General features: G+C 34.8%; 1 protein-coding gene and 1 long non-coding RNA gene across 6 annotated transcripts in view; one reads left to right on the top strand and one right to left on the bottom strand.

Moving 5' to 3' along the window:
- Positions 1-26,932, bottom strand: part of Twin (CCR4-NOT transcription complex subunit 6-like twin) — a 185,820-nt gene that overhangs the window by 48,535 nt on the left and 110,353 nt on the right. The window contains exons 1-2 of one of the 5 annotated variants that reach the window (XM_072001095.1): positions 13,482-14,317; positions 13,234-13,295 (exon numbers count right to left, since the gene is read on the bottom strand). The exons of 3 other annotated variants lie outside the window; for them this stretch is intronic. In XM_072001095.1, the coding sequence (XP_071857196.1) occupies positions 13,234-13,264 (31 nt within the window). In that variant the 5' untranslated portion in view covers positions 13,265-13,295; positions 13,482-14,317. Of the gene's footprint in view, positions 1-13,233; positions 13,296-13,481; positions 14,318-26,932 lie in introns of those variants that run through there. One more of the 5 variants, XM_072001094.1, reaches the window with a different exon arrangement.
- The window catches only part of LOC139986085 (uncharacterized), a 96,045-nt gene that overhangs the window by 25,742 nt on the left and 43,371 nt on the right, over positions 1-26,932 (top strand). The window lies entirely within an intron of this gene.

Below are 26,932 nucleotides of genomic sequence, written 5' to 3'. Positions count from 1 at the left end.
GAGTTTGACTACTTTATTTCTTTAGTGATGTTAGTGGGGTGTTTTCTCGAACAGAAGATTTTTTTATTTAATTTGTAGTTTACAATTTGTCTAGCTGGACATTTGGCAAATTTCTCTAGCTTAATTGCTAAATAACATGTATTCAGTAATAGATATAACATATGAATTAACAACCACCAAAACCCACTACTTACTCAACTACTTGACACGACGGATCAGATTCGCAGGCTAAAAAGACATTCCTCTCTAGATTTAAACATTAAATTCAGCTAGAATCAAACATACGATAATCATTTATTATTATTCACGTTATAGTACCACGCCAGAATAATTTGCTTATAATTTTCAATGAGAATTGATTGTAAATTACTTCCAAATAAAAAAAAAAAAAAGATGTGGATGGCTACTCCCAGCGGGATACCATCTTCTAAAGTAAGTCTTTCCCATTAACGATAAGTCTTTTACCTTTTACTCATTCTACGATATTTACGAGGAAATGTTCAATTCCTGAAGGAAATTTTTCACTTACTACATCACAATTTATTGCGTCTTGGTAACTTGAATTTGTTACAAAGCGATAAGTATCTGGAGAAAGATGAATGGATCGAAGTGAACTACGTCTTCGCGATAACATTTTCTAACTCTTCGAAAGTACAAAAACGCGTATGCATTTGAGACAGTTACGCTATTTATTTTTATTTTTTAATGGCAACTTCTTTTTACAAAAAAAGTAAAAAAAAAAAGGAAAAATAAATATCAAGGTAACATGATCGAGTACTGATTATGATCGATTAGTTTAGAAGATATTTTAACATCAATTTTGTAGAATATCATACGAAAAACAAGGAGTGACGTATCTATCGACCATTTGCTGGAACAATAACGTAATTAAAAAGTCACGATTCTAGGGAAGACAAGTTTGAAAGTTCTCGACTGTTTGTAGTTTCGTAGCGAGAAAATAGCATTACAATGACAGCACAACTCTCTCACGTTGTGAATTTTTGAAATTCGCTTATAATTTTTTCTACTAACTGTCTTTTCCCAATAAATTTACCAATAACTCAAGAAAGCTACAAATTTTGATTTATACCATTGTCCCAGAGAACGAGCAATGTGGCAAATTCCACAAAGTGGAAAACTTCAAGTATCATATATTTTAAACGAATTACTTTTCCATCATGTTACGAAAATTATCTTCTTCCGTACATTTCATAATCTTTATTGGCTCTCTTCCGATCTATGTTTCACGGTACATGAACGTATTGTACCTACATAGGTGTAATTATATTTGTAAAAATAGAATAAAAGTTTAAAAACCGTATTGCACTGCGAATGCACCATTTAAGGTAATGTCAACTTTTTATTTGTACAGCGTGTGCGATATATGTATGCATACTTTCAGACAGGATGCGGCAGGAAAACTCGATAAAAACCATGTACCCATCGCTATTGTATTCATAAGCATCGAATTCTTTTGCGTCCTGCACGTCGCATAAACAATGTTTTAGTATTTGAATATTCTACATATACGTGATGCATTCCTGAACATCAAACGAATGTCTGTCTTTATAAAGCAGCAGATTGCGCTTAACGAGCGACATTCCTTCGGTTAAAAATCAGAAAGGTACTTACACATTTCTTAATTTATAAACATGACACGTTGCATTTAAATATTTTATACGTGGATATAATCTTCCGAAAAGGAATGCGCAAGAGGACATGTTACATGAGACAGAATTACTTTTTAATATCTTAAATGTATCGTGATAATGACTCGTTTAATATCGACACGATTGCGTGTCTTCAAATTTAAAAGTTCGTAGCAAGTTATGTAATTAATATAAAAAATTAATATAATATTAATATTTGGTATGTAATTGAACAGATAATTAAAAAATTCCCGGTGCAATTGAGACTGGTAAAGTAAATACAGTAAGTATGAATTAGCAAACTGCCAATTCTACGTTATTATTTAGTATTATTTAGTATTATGATTCAGAAAAGAAAGTTTTTGAGCATTTCATGGGTATTTAGAATTATTCCGTTCATCGATATAATTGACAATCTATATAGTAATTTCTTACGCAAGAGCAGTTTTTTCTTTTTTTAATTTAATTTAATTTGTACTTTACAATTTGTCCAGTTGGATATTTGGTAAATTTTTCTAAGTTAATTGCTAAATAACATGTGGATTGCTACCCCCAGTGGGATACCATCTTTGAGTTTGACTATTTTATTTCTTTAGTGAGGTGGGTGGGGTATTTTCTCAAATAAAAGTTTTTTTTTTAATTTGTACTTCACAATTTGTCCAGCTAGACATTCGGTAAATTTTTCTAACTTAATTGCTAAATAACATGTGTATTGCTACCCCCAGTGGGATACCATCTTTGAGTTTGACTATTCTATTTCTTTAGTGAGGTGAGTGGGGTGTTTTCTCGAACAAAAGATTTTTTTTATTTAATTTGTAGTTTACAATTTGTCCAGTTGGACATTTGGTAAATTTTTCTAAGCTAATTGCTAAATAACACGTGGATGGCTATCCCCAGCGAGATACCATCTTCGAGTTTGACTATTTTATTTCTTTAGTCAGGTCAGTGAGGTGTTTTCTCGAACAAAAGTATTTTTTTTTATTTAATTTGTAGTTTACAATTTGTCCAGTTGGACATTCGGTTAATTTTTCTAATTTAATTGCTAAATAACATGTGTATTGCTACCCCCAGTAGGATACCATCTGCGAATTTGACTATTTTATTTCCTTAGTCAGGTCAATGGGGTGTTTTTCTTTTTAGTCTTCTTTCCAAGGACAGTTTGTGTGTTTGCTTGTCCATATGTATACGCCACACTTCGTAAGTATCTCTAGGGAAATTTTGGTCGATTTTAGTAACAGTATATAACCAAGCTGCATAAATTAATAACTGGAAACAGTATTTACTATCTTTCTATGAAATCATCAGAATACAAATCTGTATTGCATATTAAAAAACACAAGAATGTTTGATTTTAGTATTTACTGTTTATAATAGCGTATACGTTTACTGTTTAACGTTAGGAGTCTGTTTGGCTGTTAAAACGTTCTGTTCTACAAATTAAGAATTGGAGAATCTGAAGATAAAGAGTTTGTCAAATGACAAAATAGTTTTATGAGATATGACAATTACAGACGCCTCTTTTACTCTCAGACGATCATTCAGAAGCCGCAGTGATCAACTCCATAAATCGAAAAGCAAAAAGAAAAGAAAGACAATGATGTTACAAACGCTATTTTTTAAATTTGGCTTGGAATTTTCTGTTACCTACGTCGTCTTCCTGCAATAAATAAACTCCCGGAGGTTCGTCATCTGTTTTCCGAAAATTGAACATTAATGAGATATTTCTATAACGAAATTGAGAAATTTATCTTCAGAGTCAGAATTATAACATACTATGCTGAATACGAAGAATCAAATAATTCCAATTTTATCTCACTATAATTTCGCAATCAAAATATGTCTTGTCAAAAATGAGCAAGTGTCCCAACAGTTTTGTGTGCCGATGTATCATTCGAATTTTTCCAGATATTTGAACGTATCCGTTTAAAAAGCACATACTGCATGTCCTAATATCGCCAATTGATATAATTTTACCCATCTTCTGCCCTCCGCTGCTTTACCATTTTCTTTTCCTACTACTTTGCAATTATAGCTACTTCGATCACGGCAGCTATTACTAGCCGGCACACATTCAAACTCTCGATGCGCATATACGAGCAACGTCTTTTCAATGTGTGCATGATGAATCGTTTTGCCGGCCGGCGGTTCCCCGTGATTACATCGCGCAGATTATAAGCACCGTAGAAAATTGAGTTTATTCAAGTAGGAATATCGATCTTCTATCACGGGCAGGTGAACATTCTACGTGCAACCGCTCTCTAGCGACCACGCATGGTATTCAATCACGGTACATCTTGGCAAAACAGCTTTAAATACGGCTATTGCTCTTAACTTGTAAACCATAATTGACGCGCTGCGCTATACTCTTTTATGTTTGGTTGCAACGAAGGAGCCAAGCCTCGTAGAGGTATTTGCTGAATGAATATTAAACGTCCAGTATGTTCCGCAGATCCTCACCGTATTTAATTTTGTTCCTTTTATACAGCGTGCAATAGTAAAGCAGATGTTAATTACCCATTGAAATCACCGACGTGGATTTTACCGACATTCTTTTTACCGACGACGATTTACTGACGCCAGACTCGATCGGCTACAACTTCCACCGACCACGGTATTAACAGTGACCGATACTTTAGCTAATTGTTTAGACGAATATAATAAGATTTAAATTGCTTGTTAAATGACAACGATAACGTACGAGTAATTTTGTAATTTCCTGGTATAGAAAGAGCCGATTGAGAAAACGTCGATTCACTTGCTTGTCTTGCTTCTTTATTAGATACATCAGTTTCTTTATTGAGATCGGTCGATAACTTCAGATTTGGTTGTCTATTGAGTATGTTGCATTTCTGTGATCATTCTGCTCACGCATCATTGCTCGTTAGAAACTCTTTACAGTTCTGATTTCTCGATCACCAGACATGACATCGTGCGATTTCTTTTAATTCCCAGGATGGAAAAAGCTACGAAAGAACAACTGCTTCAAAGCACTGAAGACATAAAACTAAGAACGAACCAAGAGGCACACAATAAAGTGAATTACTAAACTGTTTTCAGGATTGGCAAAAATGTATAATTGTTTATGGGTGTTACTTTGAAGGGGACAAAATAAAAGTACAAATTAAATAAAAAAAAACTTTTGTTTCAGAAAACACCCCAATAACATCACTAAAGAAATAAAATAGTCAAATTCGCAGATGGTACCCTCTGGGAGTAGCCATCCACATGTTATTTAGCAATTAAATTAGAATAATTTACCAAATGTCCAGCTGGACAAATTGTACAGTACAAATTAAATAAAAAAAAACTTTTGTTCCAGAAAACACCCCACTAATCTTACTAAAGAAATAAAATAGTCAAATTCGCAGATGGTATCCTACTGGGGGTAGCAATCCACATGTTATTTAGCAATTAAGTTAGAATAATTTACCAAATGTCCAGCTGGACAAATTGTAAACTACAAAGTAAACAAAAAAAAATTTTGTTTGAGAAAACACCCCACTAACCTTACTAAAGAAATAAAATAGTCAAATTCGCAGATGGTATCCCACTGGGGTTAGCCATCCACATGTTATTTAGCAATTAACTTAGAAAAATTTACCAAATGTTCAGCTGGACAAATTGTAAATTACAAATTAATTAAAAAAAAAACTTTTGTTCCAGAAAACACCCCATTAACATCACTAAAGAAATAAAATAGACAAATTCGCAGATGGTACCTTCTGGGAGTAGCCATCCACATGTTATTTAGCAATTAACTTAGAAAACTTTACCAAATGTCTAGCTGGACAAATTGTACAGTACAAATTAAATAAAAAAAAACTTTTGTTCCAGAAAACACCCCACTAACATCACTAAAGAAATAAAGTAGTCAAACTCGAAGATGGTATCTCGCTGGGGTTAGCCATCCACATGTTATTTAGCAATTAAGTTAGAAAAATTAACCAAATGTCCAGCTGGACAAATTGTAAACTACAAAGTAAACAAAAAAAAATTTTGTTCGAGAAAACACCCCACTAACATCACTAAAGAAATAAAATAGTCAAATTCGCAGATGGTATCCCACTGGGGTTAGCCATCCACATGTTATTTAGCAATTAACTTAGAAAAATTTACCAAATGTTCAGCTGGACAAATTGTAAATTACAAATTAATTAAAAAAAAAACTTTTGTTCCAGAAAACACCCCATTAACATCACTAAAGAAATAAAATAGACAAATTCGCAGATGGTATCCCACTGGGGTTAGCCATCCACATGTTATTTAGCAATTAACTTAGAATAATTTACCAAATGTCCAGCTGGACAAATTGTACAGTACAAATTAAATAAAAAAAAACTTTTGTTCCAGAAAACATCCCACTAACCTTACTAAAGAAATAAAATAGTCAAATTCGCAGATGGTACCCTCTAGGAGTAGTCATCCACATGTTATTTAGCAATTAAGTTAGAAAAATTAACCAAATGTCCAGCTGGACAAATTGTAAAGTACAAATTAAATAATAAAAAAACGGAGAAAAAAAAACGTAGAATGGCCCTATTGTCGATCGTATTACAAGTGTTGCGACATTCCTGTACAATTTACCTGAATTTAGATGACGTATTGTTTCTAAACTGTAACCGCTATTCAATTGATAATTTCCATGGCTATATTTCAGACTCGCAAACGGGCGATACGAAATTACGAAATTACGATGATTTATGTGGAGGCAGGTATACTACGCACGGCTGGCGACGTTTTAATCATGAGAACGAATCACATGCACGTGAGAAAACGTTTTCATTACATTCACGAACACTGACTACCGGCCTTACGATTCAACACACGCTATCGTAATCGAGCAGCTACAAAAATATATCAGCGAAAATGTAAATGACTGCGTCGGCAGTACCGTGTCGCACGATCATTTAATGTTACTGGTCAGTTAATGAAACAAGGAGAAACTTGCAGTCCAGGTTGTTTGTGTAAGATGAATTTACCTTTGATCGATTGATTTCACGTTTGTATAAATGTGCACTATTGTAAAAAACACGTTTGCGAAAGAAAGACACTTTTCGGACAACGTAATATCTTCAACTGCTGATATCTCAACTTTATAAATACTCGCTTTTTCTCTGCTTCATTGGTATCTTTTACAGCAAACCACAGATCTAACGCTAGAAATACCACACCAGCCAAAATTACTCTACAATTTTATAAATATGTCAACCCTCATTTAGGGATCCGAGATGGATTGATAATACGAAAAATGTACTACATAACATGGAATTGCTTCTGTATGAAAGTAATAAATCGATAAATATAAAAATATTCTATTATTACGTATCTTTTAAAGACCAATCATTTGGTAGAAATAGCTTCGTGTTAACTATCGGTAGTTCTAGTGTTAAGGGCTGCGCACCTATGCAATATTTTTATGGTCGACTATACATACGTAACACATTGAAAGATTAGAACTTGTAATTATCTGTCTTTTTAATTATCTACCTTATACTTTATCTAGGCCAGTAAAAATATTTCTCACGGAAATGTTCTTTTATCGTGTTGTTATAATGTCGTGCTTTTATTTTCAGCTATGCGACGAAACGAAAGGGAGAATAAAGGAAGAAGAAAGGGAGTTGGCCGCCTATGCGGTTTCAGCTGCGCCTTTATAAATTGCGTACGTGTTAAACATACTGCGTGCCACATGGTCATTAAGCATTATCTTGCTGATAATTGCGCGTGAGAAACGAGTTGCCTCTGTAAAGGATCATTCTCTTGATCGCACATAAATCGTTCTTCAGACCTGGCACGACCGCTATATACCAGCAGAACCGCGCACACTTTGCTCTCGCGTTTGCTCGGACTTGCCACGAGCTATTTAGAAAAACATTTTAATCGTCCTCCTGCGCATTTAATCAAGATCGTATCATATTTTTATTGTTTGCAATTCGATGCAGTTTTAAGTTCTTTTATCACGAGCAGAAATTTATTTCAATTCTCTTAACGACACGTTTTGCACATTACCATTGTAATACGTGTATTTTTCCCCTTTAGAGATTATAATTTTTCTTTGTCGTAACACGGCATGAAAAACTGGCAATTACGATTTTCATTAAACGATTTATCATGTTTGGAAAAATACAGATAAAACACATTAAGAAAGTGCAATGTATTTTTTTTTTACAAATATTTCTATGAAAGCTTTTCAGATTAGCACGAGATCGTCATAATGCAACATTTCATTATTTTTACATTTAATATGGCATTCGCGTGGTACTTATTTTCTTAGATAAATTCCCAACGGATACTAATTCATTAATTAGTTATTAATATATTTCACTATTAGTTAAACGATACATTTAATTGTGAATGTTCTCATTCAGGAAAATTGTACGATAAAGGCAGGAGAGAAGAGAGGGACTTTTTCTAGCATTGAAATTTTGAATATCAAATTCGAAATCTCTATGGTGCATCAATTATCAGAACGCAGCGGGTGGTACTAAATGAATAAATGTAATTAGACGTATATAATTTTATATTTCTTCCGATAGAATATTGTGAAACGCGAGGGAAGATAAATGAAACGAAGAAAAAGAAGCTGAACGTATTTACTGTTACTCTTTCTAAACAAGTTTCGATTATATAAATATGTAGGAAGTTAAGTATTATTCACTGATTTTCCAATTTTATGTCGAGCAAGGTGGTTTATCTTATCTTATTTACGAATGCATAATATTATTATCAAAGTTTACTAACGCTATTCAATTATTTTTGCAAACTGATGATCTCGTTTCTTTCGATTTTCGATCAAGAGCAGAAACACCGTAGCTGGGTAGCCTCTCATTATGAGGCAGCAAATTTCTTTTACTCTTGTCTAACAGAGCAGTAGCCGGTTTCCACAGGTAGATCCTGTGAAACTGGGACGTGACGTGGACGCAAAGCACTTTCCATTAAATTGCTAATGATTTTACCGAAAGAGGTGTGGCTTATGCCTGTCGCACGAGAATCCTCTCGTCTTCATACTAAACCGAAAAGGATTTAGTGTCGCCATTTTCGTCTAAAGAAAGAGTTAACCGATTTACCTAAATCTATGCTGACAGTAGATTAAGACGAGGAAAGACTGCAAATTTGTCAAATTATTTTTCTTTTCATAGGTACGTATGTGTCTTTTACTTATTCTAACTATACTTATAGCATAACTACAAGCATATAACTAAATTCTAACTACGCATAAACTTATCACACTTATATCCGTTCAACAATGATTTATCAAACATACACATTCTAAGAATTGGGAAGAATCAACTGATTTACGTACATCTATGCTGACAGTAGATTAAGACAGTGGATTAAGATGAAGAAACTTGAACATGACACTGATCTCTGAGGAAATAAAGAGGCTGTGTAGTAACTATGAAACCAGATTAAATTATCATCACAATATAATGCAGCCAAGAGACTCTACTCATTCGATCAATCCAGAAGATTAAGAAGAAAACACTCTATCGTATGTTCTACCTGTTTTCGCTTTTGAGATGTAACAGAGCAAACTTATGGAAAATGTTGAAATACTAAATGTTGAGGTTGTTAGATGTATGTGAATACAAAGGAACGCGTGGATAAATTGTAAGGTAGAAAATATGTATTTTAAATACTAAAGTGTAAATACAAATCGGAATATAATTGAGCTGGAAAACCTTAAAGCCAACGTTGCCTGTGTACAGTTTATGGTTTGCCTTCGACGCAGTCTTCTGTCTATAGGCTGTCGATGGCTTCAGTGTTTGAGAAAGCTAAAAGACCAGATGTAGAGTTTTCTTAGAAGTGATGACCACTTCAACACTAAATGAATACTAAATTCGAAAAATACCAGAAATCATCCAAAGAGCAATCGGATTTATGACGAAACGTCTATAAACTTGCTTCGAGATGCAGCTGATCATTTTTAGCATCTCCTGTAAATTAGACAAGACAAAATCGAAACAGAAAATTCCTCATGAAACAAAGAGTTGTACCTCGTAAACAGATAGAGCATATGTTTATATGAACATTTTGCATCGTTTTTAAGTGTAATATAAACAAATGTAAATAAATTTTTCTCTTCGCGTGCAAGGTAGTATAATAAGAATTATCGTCTTGAATATCCATGGAACTTTGGATGAAAGATATTTGGCGCAAAAGAGAATATAGTTTTCTTTGTAGGCAGAGTTGCTTAAGAAATATTATTTTTTTCTAGACATACAGTTTTTACGTTTGTCAACTGATGCACACTCCAAGGAATACAAAGATTTATAATACAAGGAACCAATCAAGGACATAAGGCAACTTTGCAAGATTCTTGAGACGAATCTCCATTCTAATCTTTAATCCCTGAAAATTCTTTGCTGAATTCTATCGTGACTCTCTACTCTAATTGACAATCTTTCAACATTTTTTCCTGGCTTCTTTCACGGATCTCTATTCTAATCTCTGATCTCTTAAAATTCTTTGCAAGATTCTTGAGAAGAATCTCTATTCTAATCTGTAATCCCTGAAAGTTCTTTGCTGAATTCTTTCGTGACTCTACTCTAATTGCCAATCTTTGAACATTCTTTCCTAGCTTCTTTCACGCATCTCTATTCTAATCTCTGATCTCTTAAAATTCTTTGCAAGATTCTTGAGAAGAATCTCTATTCTAATCTGTAATCCCTGAAAATTCTTTGCTGAATTCTTTCGTGACTCTACTCTAATTGCCAATCTTTCAACATTTTTTCCTGGCTTTTTTCACGGATCTCTATTCTAATCTCTGATCTCTTAAAATTCTTTGCAAGATTCTTGAGAAGAATCTCTATTCTAATCTCTAATCCCTGAAAGTTCTTTGCTGAATTCTTTCGTGACTCTCTACTCTAATTGACAATCTTTCAACATTTTTTCCTGGCTTCTTTCACGGATCTCTATTGTAATCTCTGATATCTTAAAATTCTTTGCAAGATTCTTGAGAAGAATCTCTATTCTAATGTCTAATCCCTGAAAATTCTTTGCTGAATTCTTTCGTGACTCTCTACTCTAATTGACAATCTTTCAACATTCTTTCCTAGCTTCTTTCACGGATCTCTATTCTAATCTCTGATCTCTTAAAATTCTTTGCAAGATTCTTGAGAAGAATCTCTATTCTAATCTCTAATCCCTGAAAATTCTTTGCTGAATTCTTTCGTGACTCTCTACTCTAATTGCCAATCTTTGAACATTCTTTCCTAGCTTCTTTCACGGATCTCTATTCTAATCTCTGATATCTTAAAATTTTTTGCAAGATTCTCATCCATTAATCGTTTCCTCGATGCTTTAAACTAATTGTCAGCTTTCGTATAAGAAACCTGCAGATTTCCTAATACTCATAAACGCGAGGATACGTGCGCCATACGTTGAAGAATTAATCCTAACAATTAGAAGTCGTTAAAGATAATTCTGCTATTAATCTCCCCTTAATTTACGGGAAAATTGTTGGATAGCATGCAAAGTCGACAGCGCGTAAGAAGATAATTGCGTTGGTCATGAGGGGCTCTTTCGATGCTTTGCAATGGCACTTTGAGCGTGTGGCCTTGTCCTTCACCAATAAAGTACATACTACTTGCGTCTCGTTATGAATAGCTTATAATCTAATTTTAATAGTCTTTGTTGGTCGGCCATTAGCATATTCAATCTGCAAAGAAATTACTTCCGAGCTTATTTTGTATCGCGGATACTTGAGGGAAGCTGAGAAAGTCGATCGTACTAATGTGCATGAGACGGTCGTACTTCGAGACTTTAAATGAGGAGCCTGGCGAATGTGCCGAACAGGCAGTGAATTCTGCTCGAACGTTAGGAAAACGAAGAGTGAGAGAAAATGAGAGAGAGAGGGCAGGAAAGGAAGATCAGAAGGAAAGGAGGAAAAAGATGGAAAAGGAGGTGCGTCAGGTGTTATATCCTGGCTTGACGTAATCTAATGGATAGAGGTTAGTTGGGGTGAAGCCGAAACAAGTCCACGACCGCGGGTGGTACGCACATAGAACGCGGAAACGCTGGCTAACGTTCCTCGTTGCGGAAATAACAACTCTGCTCGCGTTGACTTCAGCGACTCGGAGGGCATTTGCATGCTACACATAGAATCGTAGCCATTTCACCAGCGGAATTTCGTACATCATAGAACGCTCATCAAATATTAGGCGCACGAGTGAATATTCGAAATCTTTCAGTGAAAAAAGTCAAAGCTTCTTTAAAACGAAAAAATATCGCGAGTTGCTAGAGAAAAGTATTTTGATCACAGTCGTTGCTTTCTATAGAGCTGGGCTTGCATTTGTTCAGTAGCATCGCAGTACACTGACCCAAAGCAACGCTGGATCGTAACTGAAATAATATAAACACAATTTTATCGCAGTACAGTGGCATTATCGCAGCAAGTAATGCAAACGACGATCGACAGTCCAAATTTTTCAATTCAGCCTTTCTTGATGCTAAACTTGGTTTAGGTCTATAATTAAATTGCAGTAAACAAGGATTAACTAGCTATTAAGTAAGACTTTTATTCCAACAAATTCTGCTCCAGCCAACCAGTGATCAAGTTTATACGCGTAAATTGCATTATGCAATTTCTGTTTCCTTAAAATTCTCTTTCTCGATGTGTCACGTAATCCAGCGGCTGAGATATTGAACAATTTTCATAACGGCGTACAATTACTAATTAGTAATGCGTGCTAGTTGCACGCGTTAACTGTATAAATCTCACAAAGCATTAATAAAAAGAGAAAGTCCGGCGTTTAATCCTACCACTGAGAACGCAATATTCCAGCGTTAGTGAAATGGTTTAAATAGCACGTTACCCAAGCGGTGGTTGAAGCGCGCAGATGATTTATCCGTTTCTTCTCGGAAACCCATCGCCACAACAGTTTATCACGATTCAACAGTTCAAAAAAGATTGGAATAACGTGGACATTAAACGATTTCCAGTCAAACAATCGTAATGTAATCGCCTGATCCAGCGACTGGATTAATGCGAACTCAGCTTAACTTTAAGTCACCTGTCAGGCACGCGATGATTTCCATTACGAAAAAATGTCGTGCCTTTGGACAGGATGCAATCGTCAGGATGCTGACAAAGGAGGACGTTCCGTGAAATTGCTGCATGACAAGATGAGACCACACACTGCTTCTGCGATAAAAGACACCATAATGAGGCTTGGCTGGGACGTTCCTCAGCAGCCAACTTATTCAATATACATTACTCCTTCGGATTACAACATTAACTCCGATCGATGCAACACGCCTTATCCGATACATATTTCCAATTAGTGGATCGGATACAAAAATGACTCGACGATTGGATCTACGTCTGAAGGCGTAGCATTTCGCCACGATGGAATTTGTCGCTTGTCTGATAGATGGCACGAAGTTATAGAAAGCAACGGTAAATACTTTGATCGAACAATTTGCCGTATTGTTTTCCAAACGAGCTTTGAGTTGAGCATTGAGAACTTTGGCTCATTCGTTCGTACATATAACAAATTATCTGATATTATAATTTTTATGGTTCGCGTATAAAGAGCAGACCCTCCTTTCGATACAAGATAAAATGTAAGATATACGTACATACACTTTGATCGAGCGATGAAAATTGGATGCATCTTCCAATGGCAGTAGAATTGGTTTGCTTACCTGAAACAGGTAAAAATATTCTTCTTAATTGCATATATTATTGAGAAGAAAAATGAACTTTGGTTATGCTTCTTATTACCGTGCAACGAATACACGTACTAAATCTAAATTTCCATTCTTACATGCTTTGTCTGATACTACCAATTGTAAGTATAAGCGAGGTATATGTTACGTATTTATACGAACTTCTCTTTTTATTTTAATGTGCTGAATCAATTGCCGCTGCACTTCCCACGTGTCCTGATTCACCCTGTATATTGTCGATACAATTTTGACAACTCTGAATATCGACGATAAGATGGACGATAAAGTGGATCGTCCGCACGTTCCTTTACAACGCAAGCACATAATTATAATAATCAGAAGGATTATAATTACTCTGGTATACGTAGATCTTCAGCTATCCAACTGTTTTCTGTTACGCGAGCCAGCTTGTACAAAGGCGGATTTATTTTGCGATGGCCTCAAGGTGTTCCAATTCGATTTTCCGCCGATTAAGGACAAAGGTGGATCATCCGAGAGGAGTGAAGTTTCCTCGGAGTTGCATTGTTCAGCGTAAAATTTTCACCAACTGCTCGACTATGTCGATAATCGATGGTCCTCGGTGAACCAGCTTGAATTCCTTTGGCATCAAAAATTACAGCGCCAGAGGAATTATATACAATATAGGATATTTTAAAGCCGGGATTATGGTAGGATGTTTAAATTTCATAAAATCGGACATATTAAGGAAATTTAAGCCTCGAAATTTGTAATAGTTCGTTCGATCGTTCGCATATATCGTAGATAGGAAGTTTTCAACCGGTGTAACATTATTTCACAGCTAGAGAAAAATTCCTTTTGCGGAAAATTAACTTTTTCACACGATGTGTTACGTCTGTCAAATAAAAAGGAGAAAGGAATTTGCATCTACTGATACTAGAAAATTTTAGTTATTTATTTAGAGAATTAGACGAATCTTGATGTATTTATGGAAAGCTTAGAAGGGGAAAATACGTAGAATGAGCATAATATGCGGAGACATATAAAATGCATAAAGTTTAGCGCTTACTATTAATATTTAATGAAACAAACCTCTGCTCAAGTTACATTTTTCATTTGCCTTCATAAAAATATAAATAACGTGTAATAAAAATCAAATAAACGTGTAATAATTTAATAACTACGTCTTGCTTTTACATTTATAATTGTCAAGCTCAAACTTAACATTATCGAGCGAACAAAATGTTCGTTTAATCGGAGGTAAGCATTTTAAGTACACTTTAATGTTGATAGAGGAGCAAGCAGATAGTTAAAAAATAAATACATAACTATAGAATTTTATACGCTTAACTTTCAGTGAAATACAGTGAAATTCTAATTTTCTAATTTTTAGACCACTTTTATCGATATTATTTATCGATTAATATTGCCTGTATCGTTCTATGATATTACAATATTTGTAAAATAGTACAATATGAAAAACTATATTTATGATATTTTTCAGACGTCTGTAACACAAGTTTCTGTACATACACGAAGTCATGAGGTACATTTATTTTTTATGGAAATATTATAGTAAATCGAATCTGATGGAACCGATAATTTCATCCCTTGGTGGATAATGTTAAATCAAAGCTACATATTTTTATCTAGAAAGTAGAAACGTAGAGTAAGACTTTACGCTAAGGACATGGTAAAACTGTTCTTTTATCGGCAATCTACAACTTCCTTTAATATTTTTTACTGCGGTTACGAACTTCGACCGAAGGGAATCGTTCCGGTCGCTGGCTGTAGTTTAAAGGTTAAACTGTACAAGAAATTTCTTATCTACCCCTTTTAAACTTTCCGTCCATTTGCCATTCGTCGACTAAGAGTGAACTGATTTTATCGTTCGTAAAAACTTTGAATGACCTCAAATTACGAGTCTCTGTGTTAGAGTAAAGGCAATTAAACGCAGGGACAGGATACACAGTTCAGGAGAATACTGTTACGGCACTGGATTCTTATATTTTATAATCACAAGTTTATGAAGTAAAAATTCCGTATCATGTCTCTTACGACGGTCTGCGTAGTAAATAAAATCTGTTATGAAAATTTTGTAAATATTATTTACAAAATGCAGTTTAGATAGAAAAATGTTTTATTTGTAAAAATGTTGTTAAGGCTACTTTCATGATTTTATATATTTCTGTATACTATGTGCATTACAAGCATTTTTGTATCTTCGAACTTTCCATAAATGCAGGAAAATCTACAGTCCGCCCACTACAAAATGATCGAATTAAAAAAATTTTCAAATATGTAGTGCGTTATTGATTTTTTAAAGAATAGAAATTATATTTTTTTATTACTACAGATCGTTCAATTTAGGAATTTACTTTTAGATGTTTTCCACTATCCTGTTTCCTGTCTATAGTTTAATTAGTTTATAAATTTTTAAAAATGTTTTATCGAGCGTGTACGCCAACAACACACGCTAAACACATTGAATTTGCATACGAAACACACATCCATTAAACACACGCGCCAAAGGTACAAGTCCAGTCGTCCCATCTCGTAGTGTATTTTTGATTACTCTAATGTCCACGGCATAGTTTTTATTCAAAGTGCAACAAAAGACCAGTACAAAATTCTATACCAACTTCTAAAAGGTGTTTGTAAAGGGAAAGCTTCGATCTCCAATTTCATTGTAAAACGTTGAGTTTGTAAAACTTTGTCTTTGTCATCATAAAACTTCGAACTGCAAAGATTTTACTAAATTTCGTAGTCATTTGAGTTTGCACAATTTTCGGAATAAAAGGCCATTCTCACTTTGTTATTCTTTTGAGTACAAAGTCGTCATCGAGGAAATTCAATTTAGAGATAAGAAAGTCAAAGTTTTGTGTTTTAGAACGAACCCACGCAGACTGATCTTTTCTCGTCAAGTTAAAGCAGTTGAAATATCCACAATTTTTCGAACAGAGATTAACGACGCTAATTAAAATTTACTGCGAAGTGTATGTTTCAAAAATTATTGATTTACAATGTGATATTTTGTCTCTCTGCTATAAATTAAATATAAATATTTACACTTTTTTCCATTTTCCGTTCTATGTTTTGCATCGTCATATAAGTTGAATAAAATTTCATTTCTTTTTATACCGTATACATGTTTGAAAGTTGAGTTGATTGAGTTTGATGTTTGAATTAATTTAATTCATCTGTGATATTTTATCTTTCTGGTTATAAATTAAATATAAATATTTACACTTTCCTTTATTTTTTCATTCCATGTTCCGCATTATCATATAAGCCGAATAAAATTTCATTTCTTTTTATAACGTATACATGTTTCAATCGAGTTCAATGTTTGAAGGTTGAGTTGATTGAGTTTGGCGTTAATTTAATTCATTTGTGGTAATTTTTCTGTCTAGTTACATATTAAATAAATAATTACACGTTCCTTTATCTTTTTGCTCCTAGTTTCGTGTTATTACATAAGCTGAATAAAATTTAATTTTTTTTCATAATCTACACATTTTTGAACTGTGTTTCACGTTTGCAGATCGACTTGATTGCTCCTTGATGTTTGAATTTATTTAAAAATAATTATTTATTTCAAATAACGCTTGTAAACACAGGTGAGTATATATTGTCATTTGAGAAACTCACTGTAACATTTTCTGTTGGAATACAACGATATTACACGCATAGGCACAAATACTCTTACACAGACACCCACACAGGCATTTGAACAGGACACTTACACAGGTCATACTCATTACTGTATAAAGAGTGGGGTTCAAAGTATTTAAGAGATCATGGGTCACTACCCTACGTCTAGTCTGAAAGTAACTGGCCAACGAACAACAATTCTTGCATACTTTGTTAATTATATCACTCGCTTATGTACATTTGGTTCTGTAGTTCTGTTTAATAAATATCGCTGAATATTATTTTAACATAAACATTGTGTCTTCCACAGATTATTAATCTTAACTTTAAGATTAAATTCTAACATTTTCCATACTTTTATGGATAATATCCAAAAAAAGATACAGATCTACACTAAAATATTCGTAACCTAATTCTACCTAAAATGTTTCTTCATGAAGATAAAGGAAAGTCTGCAAAGTTTCTACCATGCGTACAATTTATTACTATATCTCGTACGACTAACCACAGCTAAAGCGAAGTAGATTAGGCTGACGACCAGACGTGCGTAGATACCATTCAATCCACTTATGTTTCCAAGTTTCATTTGCATTTAGACAATTCGCATCTATGCGCATATCCGTACATTTAGAACAATACCTACATCTACAAAACTAGAACTCACTAAAATACTAATTTTACTAACTTCACCAAAAACATATTCTTACGAAAATGAAGGCAAGTCTATAAATTTTGTACAACTAGTAAAATGAATTACTACGCCTTGTACGACTAATCAGAAAGCGAATTACATTAGATTGTTTCGCACGTGTAGCCGCTGTTCGGTTATGTTTCCAAGATTTAACAGTCAAACATCTGCAGTTAAATCCACCTGTGTGCGCGTGTCTATAGCTTTATAGAAAGCTCAAGGTACCGACCTACAAAAGTTTAAACCACTAAAATACTCGCAACCTAATTTTACCTAAATCGTTTCTTTATGAAAATAAAGGCAAGTCTATAAATGTTCGCAAAAACAAGTATAATTAATTAATATCTACATGTCGTATGTGTCTTGTGCGAGTAAGCACAGCTAGAGCGAAGTAGATTAGATCAACGAGCAGACACGTATGGATCTACTACTATTCAATTCGGTTATGTTTCCAAGATTCAATGGTCAAACATTTGCAGTTGGACCTTCCGCGTGTGAATTGTCGACCGATATCGCGACACTATACGATTTCATGCAACAGAAACTCGAGTTTGCAATTAACCCACATAGCATGCAAGCACTTGAACGAGGAGAAAAGCACTACGAGGACGTCGCGGTTGCGGACTTCGGTCAAGTGAGCTTTCCGTCACGTTGAGCCTCGACACTTGTTCACGTTTCGAACGTCCATTAACGGGCCTACCCCAACAGAATTATGCCAAGTTCTTGGCCTCACAATGGCTAGTCTCTTATGCTACGGAATGGCTATGCCTACGAACTGCCGCCTGTTACTTCCAGCAGTCATCAGTCGCAGAAATTACGCGGCCCCGACCTTAATACGAATCGTGCTTAAGCACAAACTGAATTACCATAGTCAAGCTATTGTAAAGGCGTTAGGACAATCGCAATTGTATTGATAACGCATGGAACCGAGGTTTTGATATTATCACATAATCAGATACTGAACTATTCGCGTTTGTGTGACTCTTCTAATGCGTCGGCTGAATTATCAGATATTCTGGTATTAATTTATATGGACAATATCGTTTCATGATAATTTTCCTTAAAGGGTACGATAAACAGAAATTTTGGGTGGGCAAACATGGACAGATCGTGGGCGATTCCATTCCACTCAAATATCAATGAAAAAGATCATGGTACGCTGATGTGCAATTTTATTTAACTTTTTATTTCATGATACTTTTTTTTCAAGAGCAGCAGAATGAAATTTTTGGTTGGAAAAATGTAGAAAAACCACGAACAAACGAATACTGTTTTGCTTTTGCACAAATTCGTATGTGGGAAGGCCACTTTAAGTTTGTGTAACGCCCTGAAGTTTTAACGTTATTCCAATCGCAAATTCGAGGTATTAATATTTTTATCGTATTATTTCGACATACAGATGTAGTAGATCAGTTCGAAAATAATGAACAAAGTACAATAATTTCTGATATACATACTGTTTAAATAAATGGACCTTTTAAAAATATATTGTCACAGTCATATTCGAATACACCTCGCAGCATAGGTATTTCATGGAAAGATATTATTTTAAAGTATCTTTAAAAGTATTTACTGATTCGTACTTATAAAGACAAATCTTTTTTATTCCATACCCCCCTTGTCTTGCAGCTCAAGAATGACAATTGCTAGAATATGGTACGATATCCTTAACAAAACCTAAAAAACGAACAAAAACAAAGCGAACATGTTTGCAGAAATACGTCTGCAACAGCGTGAATGCAAATTCGCTGATATAAATAAACCTATTGAAAGAACTAGACAAAGTTCAATATACTGAAATAGCTTTCAAACTAATGGCAGGTTATTTAAGAAATAGATGCAATCGCATTTTCCAAATGTACCGACTTTGCGGAAAGAGATTCCATTATTTCACGTTCACCACACATAGGGAATTTCTCGAGGTACCATTGACCCAGAGACATTTTCCTTAAACGTCAGGCAGAACGCCAGGCTCCTCTAACTTAAATGTAAATAACCAGATCGAGGATCGAAAGGAAACCACAGGCAGGATTTCCGACTGACCTGCTGCACGAGGTTATTGACCTCATCAACGTAGGAGGTTCAGACTGGTTGCACGTAGGAAATGTTTGAACGCTACGTCCATGCATAGACGTAATGTGAAGCAGATTCAACCTGTAGATAGGCTATGTACTGACTTGAATTTTCCCCTCCCTACATGCTTTCATTACTAGTTTGCATTCTCTGCTAATGATTTCGATAATTTTTGTTGATTTGTCTTCTTTGAATTATTTTTGGTAGACTTCTGTCAGAGACATCATTTTTATTCATTTACTGTTGATAATGTACTGGCTGTTTTGCCTTCCCTGCATATTATGTCCTTTACTTACTGGCTTATATTATTGACTAATGATTTCCATAAATTTTGTTGTTTTGTTTTCTGAGAATCGTCTTTTACTTTTGAAGAAGACACACTTATTCATTCATTGACAAAATGAATAATCATATTAATGAACTGTTTATTATGTGGACAAAATTGATTCTCTCAATGATTACTGTGAATGAATAATCAGATTAAGGAATTGTTTATCACGAGAATAAAGTTCATTCAATTGTAGTACAAAGGATTATCGATTGTGTTGTTTCCATCTTTGAAATGTGCTCTGTTCTCTACAACCGTATACCATAGGTTCAGATACATTTGATTTTCATTATGGACTTGTGTATTATTAATAGAAAACCGTTTTCACCACTTAGCTTCGGATGTGTTGCTTCTAACTAGCTCCGGATATTCGACAACTTCTTTGAAAATGGTCAGATAGGATAGAATACACGTTCGTATGAACTTTCTTCCTTGCCAAAGCAAAGTTGCTTCTATCCATTCTTAAAATGGTTCTCGCATGTTATAATACACTCTGCATATTGTCAATACTTTCAGCTTATCAACTAAAAGGATCAATATATGTTGTTGATAGAATGTTGTCGATATTTATTATCAGATAGAATATCACGTGTTTATATGAATTTTCTTCGTTGTTGTTGTTCCTGCTGTCCACTGCTGAAGTGGATGCTACGTGTTATGATACATCCTGTGTACAGATATAAAGCAGAACAAACTGTGAATAAGCCGCGATGCAGCTGCAAGTCGAACTGAGAGTAAAATCATAAATTCTCGGTCAGCTCAAAGCTCGATGTCCGCGGTGATCACGAATACCTCAACCGACTCCTGATGTTCCCCACGTGCGGTCTTCAACGTACACCGTGACTTCTCTCCATTAATAATTACAGAGCCCCGTACGCGGTTGGTCCCTCGGACATCTCGGCTATTTATTGTCGCTTAATGATTATTTATTAATCTCGCCTTATCGTCCATAAGTATCGTGGCTGGGACATTTGTCCTCGCGTCGCATTCCCTCTCCTACCGCATTTATCCGTTGACTTACATTTCGCGACTCTCCGACAATTCGCATTACGAGAAGTCGCATTACGATCGAAGTTTATTGGCTCTTCGGGTTTCCCATTCATATTGATTTTTACTGATTATTATCTCGTTATCTACTGATTTGATAAAAAGAAATGGTAATTACATAGATAGTCGACACGTTCTCGATTTTGATGATTTTCAGATATGTCGTAGAAAGTAACATTTTGAACAACTTTTTCTTGTACACGTTACCGCTGAGACTCTTTTAGTTTTTGAGATGTTCGTAAATAGCTGTTGGTACCACTCTAGAACAAGCTTATAAGCATTTTATGTTCAAAATATCTAAAATTGATTTATAGTATTTTGGTTGCTTGTAGGACACTTGTATAAGCAAATTTCGAGAGTAATTATTTTCATCAATTTACAGTCAATCAAAATTCTGTTTTATTATATTTTCAGTCCAAATGCATAGTTTGCACAAACGAATTTAGCGAAGTTTCATAAATATTTTGTAAAAATAATAATTTCTGATATACATACTGTTTAAATAAATAGAAATTTTATTTTAAAAATGCATTGCCACAGTCATATTCGTCATGTGTTTGTTCAGAAAACATTAAATTGGTATTATTATAGTTCAACCTTCGATTGTTACAGACATTGTTTAACCTGCGAACACTACAGACATTGATCAACCCTCCAACAATGTCAATATTGTTCAACCTCCAAACATTACAAACATCATTCAACCTTCCGACATTGTAGACATTGTTCGATCTTCCAACATTATAGACATTGTTTAACCTTCCAACATTAAAGATATTGTTTAACCTTCCCATATCAAAGACATTGTTCAATTTTACGATATCATAGACACTATTCAACCTTCCAACATTATAGACATTGTTCAACCTTCCAATATCATAGACATTGTTCAACATCCGAACACTACAGACATTGTTCAACTTTCCAACATTATGGACATTGTTTAACCTTCCAACATTATAGACATTGTTCAACCTTCCAATATCATAGACATTGTTCAACCTTCCGATATTATATATACTATTCAATCTTCGAACACTACAGACATTGTTCAACCTTCCAACATTATAGACATTGTTCAACCTTCGAACACTAACGATATTCTTTAGGTCTCGTACGACACGAACATTGTTCAACTTTCTACTGCAGACATTATTGAACCTTCCAGTTCGTTCCAGACGTTATTCAACCTTCGAACACTGTAGGCATTGTTCAGTCTTCGAACACTAGGGACATTTTTCAACTCCGTTACGAAGAAACTTATGCGTATTCGTTCAGGACATATCAATACGTACTCTATTCATTCTCACGTGTTTCTAGTATAGTCCGAACTTTTATTGCTTGTTGTTATTGAATTAACAAGTATGTGGGAAAGTTATTCAGTATGCATCGTTGGTATCGACGTTAAAGGATTAACAGGCATAGACACGTCCGTACACAAAGTACAATTACGACGTTCAACGAATTAAATCTATAGAAAATTAATTCTCGTCAGTTTTCTACGCACGCGTAGAAATGACAATACGCGTTCAGCTATGGACTACGTGAAAGCCGCTTTGTGTCTATCACAGAAGTAATTCCAACACGGAGATCTCGTAAATACCATTGGTACGATGCTCAGGTATTTAATCCATAGCCATGGATCGCATTGTTCTTGCGTCGCGCTGCACCGGGTCATCTTTGTCCGCCCCTCTCATTCTCCGCTGCGTGCACAAAACAAGGCCTTTCGACCCTTTATCTCTTTCTGCTGATTCTTTCTGTACCTCACTTTGCCGTTTATCTTCTCCAGCATTCCGTATTTTTCTCATCCGATGCTGGCCTTGCCGGCTAGTCGACGCGCTGCGAATTTCCTCTCTCTACAACGCCCTCACCGGCTATTATTTTAGCTGAATTTAATTATCCGCTGGACACGAATCGTCCGAGACAGCTGGATGAAATCCTTTTTGAACGCATTCTCCCCTATATCTCTCGACTTTTCGGCCAGACCTTTGTTCCTGCCATGAGCGAACCGAAAGGGGTTGACATTTGTTCATACTTAACGAGCGCGACTATCGTCTTGCAGGAGATCAATTGCAGAATCAAGCTGCGTTTACGTGCTATCGTTATGCGACGAAGTATTTGTTAAATATTACCTAGATATTTGTCAAATGTTCGTTTCACGCTGTCGACCATGAGTATAAGGATACTTTCCGCTACTTGTATTTCTTACTTATTTTATGATAAATCTGTAATTGTATTCGTATTATATGTATTTTATAACGTGTCCGTGTATTTATCTATTTTAGCCTAATGGCCAAGAAATTGGACTTGGTTCTACAATAAACCGTAAACAAGTAGAGACAAAATTAAGACTAAGCTTACGGGCAATTACGCTAACACAAACTATATCAGTTCTTTGGTTATCGCTCCTCTTTACCTCTAAAGATTTTATCTTTCTACGCACATTCTCCCCATTACAGTTCATTCATCCGTTCATTCGTTCCACCATTCGTTCTATTATCGCACTTGTACTTCAGTTTCCGATTTCTTCCCCTTTTTCCTATCCTCCTCCTTCTTACTTTCTATTCCCTGCAACCAGCTTATTACTTCCATATTTCCATCTCCATGCAGGATTTCATTCAAATTCATCCTCTTCCGCTCAAATTCATTCTGTCTATCGCTTCACATTCCTCCTTCCAATGCCTCAACGAGTCTTCTTCCTTTTCACGCAACTTACTCGCCTCTTTCAGATTACCACACCTGGTCCTGAATAAAATATCTACCTTACGATGTAAAGTATTAAATAAAGACGAATTTGCTACAAGTTTTCTATAAATGCACGAATGTGTCTTCTACTATGTACTTGCGGCCAATCGGCAGTGTATACGAGAACATCGATAAAATTGTGTAAGATGAACGTCGATCAAGCGCTTCGGTGTTAAAATTTCAAAAATTCCTATTAGTAGAATTAACTGAATCTTATTAGCAGAATTAATTAATTTTGACATGTGAACGGCTCGCATAAATATCGTCTTTGAGTGTTTCACACAGGAAGAGATCCAGTGAAATAAGACAGTTCTGCTTGGGCAGATACTGATCAGGTTTCGTGAAATCTCGACGTTGAAATATAAAGGTCGATAAATCTTTCTTCCTTCGAGTAACGCATCGTACACAGTTTGAAGTCACTGTGTATCTCATACGATCCAAAAGTTTAAAACACGTCAGCCTAAAATTTAGTGTACCTGAGGAAAGTCATTCGTGAACAATTTTTCGACATAAAGAAAATTACTGTTGATAATCGTAGGATTAACATTGCAATAATAATATTAATAGAAGATTAGATGTAAGCGCAACTGGACCTGCCAATGATCATTTCTAATGCTTTTCAACAATTTCACAGGTTGATGTTTTCTTTAATAGAATCTTTAATTCTTGGAAAACAAATTTTTCTTCCCATTATACGTGACCCTTCGAACAATATGTAAATTTGTAATCCTCGGAAGCTTTTTTATGCAGTGCAGAAGTGACAGAGACGTTTAAGTGTCCTCTGTCTGCTCTCTTCAGTTAAGAGCTTCACGCTTTTATCTCCATAAAGATTAATTATAATTCTTTATAATCTTCATAAAGCTACAGGACAAAGTATAAAACTATTGAATTCGCAGTAGAATAAAAGTATTCTTATGCTCGTAAAATTTCCTACTCGTATGCATACTGGATCCATTATGTCCATGCAGGTTTTTCAGGTTTTAGTGTTGCAAGACTATCTTCTAAAATTTTTGCGTACTTTCAAGTTTCTAGTTTTTACAATAGGATTTCATTCGATAGTTTTTCTTGCTACGCGTTACCTCGATCCTTTTAAGGAAAACAAAATTTAGATAAAACTACAATGAAAAGAACGAAAAATTACTTTACCCGATCGAAAACGACTCGGTACACAGACAAAGGGTTAATTAACTCCGACTCTCCTTGCAACTCATAAAGTGATATGTACAAATTACTATCTTAAAATAAATACTGTAATTCGATCGTTATCCAAAAAATAAATACCGCACGATCTAAATTTCAAAAATGCATATTCGCGATACGTTAAAAGTACGATTTAAAGTTTAATAGCTGAGCTAATGAACAACGAGGAATGATTAATTTTCGTCGAAAAACTGATTAAAAACCTGGACAAAAAGAGCCGAATTAGTTGAAACACATGTCGCTGTTGTGAGTACATATTCGGGCGTAGGTGTTTACACGGCTCGTCATGGAGTGACGGTGCGGGCGATGCAACCGGTCGATCCGGTCGCTCGGCTCATTCGATTGAAACGCGCGCCGAGTGGCAGCTCGTGGACATTGTAAACGTTTCGAAGCAGCTTAATCAGCTACTGTATACTGATGTGGTTACACCGACTGTAGGCAACCGGACGCCTGATCGAAGGGTGGAATTCAGTCGACTGTGGACACGTATTCTCTACGCATAATCTAATTCAGTTTGCTCCTCCGTCGAGGTAATTTCGATTACGTAACGAGCACCGATTTCGAATAGACCGCCGACTAGAATTGATCGATTCGCGTTAGGAGATTTGGAAAATATGGTCAACGGCGTGTATTCCAGCCAGTACATGCCTGTTAGATCATGCATCGTCTTGAATGTGAATTAAAAATTATTAGAAAGTATTTCGCGATAAATCGTTTCAGACACAGACGTGAAATTTCGCGATACAGAGAATAGGGAGACTGGGAAGGGTCGATACATTTTGGAGAAAGAAGATCGCGTAAACGAAACTAAATATGATATAGTGATCCTGTATGATAATATCAATGATCATGGCAATATGAATGATCCATTCGTACATTTGGATTCGACAGTATATTATTGAGAAACGACAGAGTCAAATCCTTCGTTAAGTTAAAATTAATTGTACTAAACAATTAGGAATATTTATAAATCTTTATCTTAACGTTTTTAACACTTAATATATAGAATCTACTAATAATAAATAAATGATAATAAAGTAAATTAAAATATTATGTTGTCAAAGAAGTTTCTTTCGTTTCATAAGCGAAATAATAGATGCACAACATTTTTTATTTTATATTATTTTATGAATTTATGTGATTTATTTTGTAGTAATAGAATAAAATGGATCAAACGTAATTCAATAAAATAATATAAAACAATACTACTTCCTTATGAAACGAAAGCAACTTCTGGGACAACCTAATACAAAACACAAAGTAGCTGATGAAAGGAAGCAAGTGTTTTATAGATACGAGAACGTGATTGTGTATTGGTAGAAAAATGGTTGGTTGTCTGTGCTCGTGTATAGAACATAATATAACAGAAAATTCGATAATGTAAGTCGACCGAGAAAGATTGCAAATGAAACGTTGCATTAAACTTCATTAAAACAACGTTGGCCTTTAATAGATTAATTAAACAACTGACTTAGTTTGCTAAACTTTGGTTTGAAAAGTGACTTGTTAAAAATAAATTAAGCGATCCAATGTCTAGAAAATATTTCAACTACTTGTTATTTAAATTAAACCGAGTTGTTAATTGCTAATTGCTAGCTGATTTGGTTTGCTAAAGGAACTTTGCTTCAGGAACTCGCTTGTTAAAAACCAATTTGATTTTAAATTAAAATAATCCTGCAAAGACACTTAAGAGAATAAAAAGACAGTTAATTTGATTTTTACATAAATATTAGGAATCACGTTGCATATTACTTTACACCATAAAATTATTAGTTTGTAATTAGTAAGACGAAAGCCATTCAAATAATTGGTTTATGTCGTACATTCATCTTGAGAAAACTACGTAAAGAGCATCTGAATGATTCAACTATCATCAATCGTTAAACAATTTTATTTATTCGACAGTTTGCTTGCTCGTGA

The sequence above is a fragment of the Bombus fervidus genome, chromosome 4, assembly GCF_041682495.2.
Source record: "Bombus fervidus isolate BK054 chromosome 4, iyBomFerv1, whole genome shotgun sequence".
Lineage (NCBI taxonomy): Eukaryota > Metazoa > Arthropoda > Insecta > Hymenoptera > Apidae > Bombus > Bombus fervidus.
This window is presented reverse-complemented; position numbering and strand designations above follow the sequence as displayed.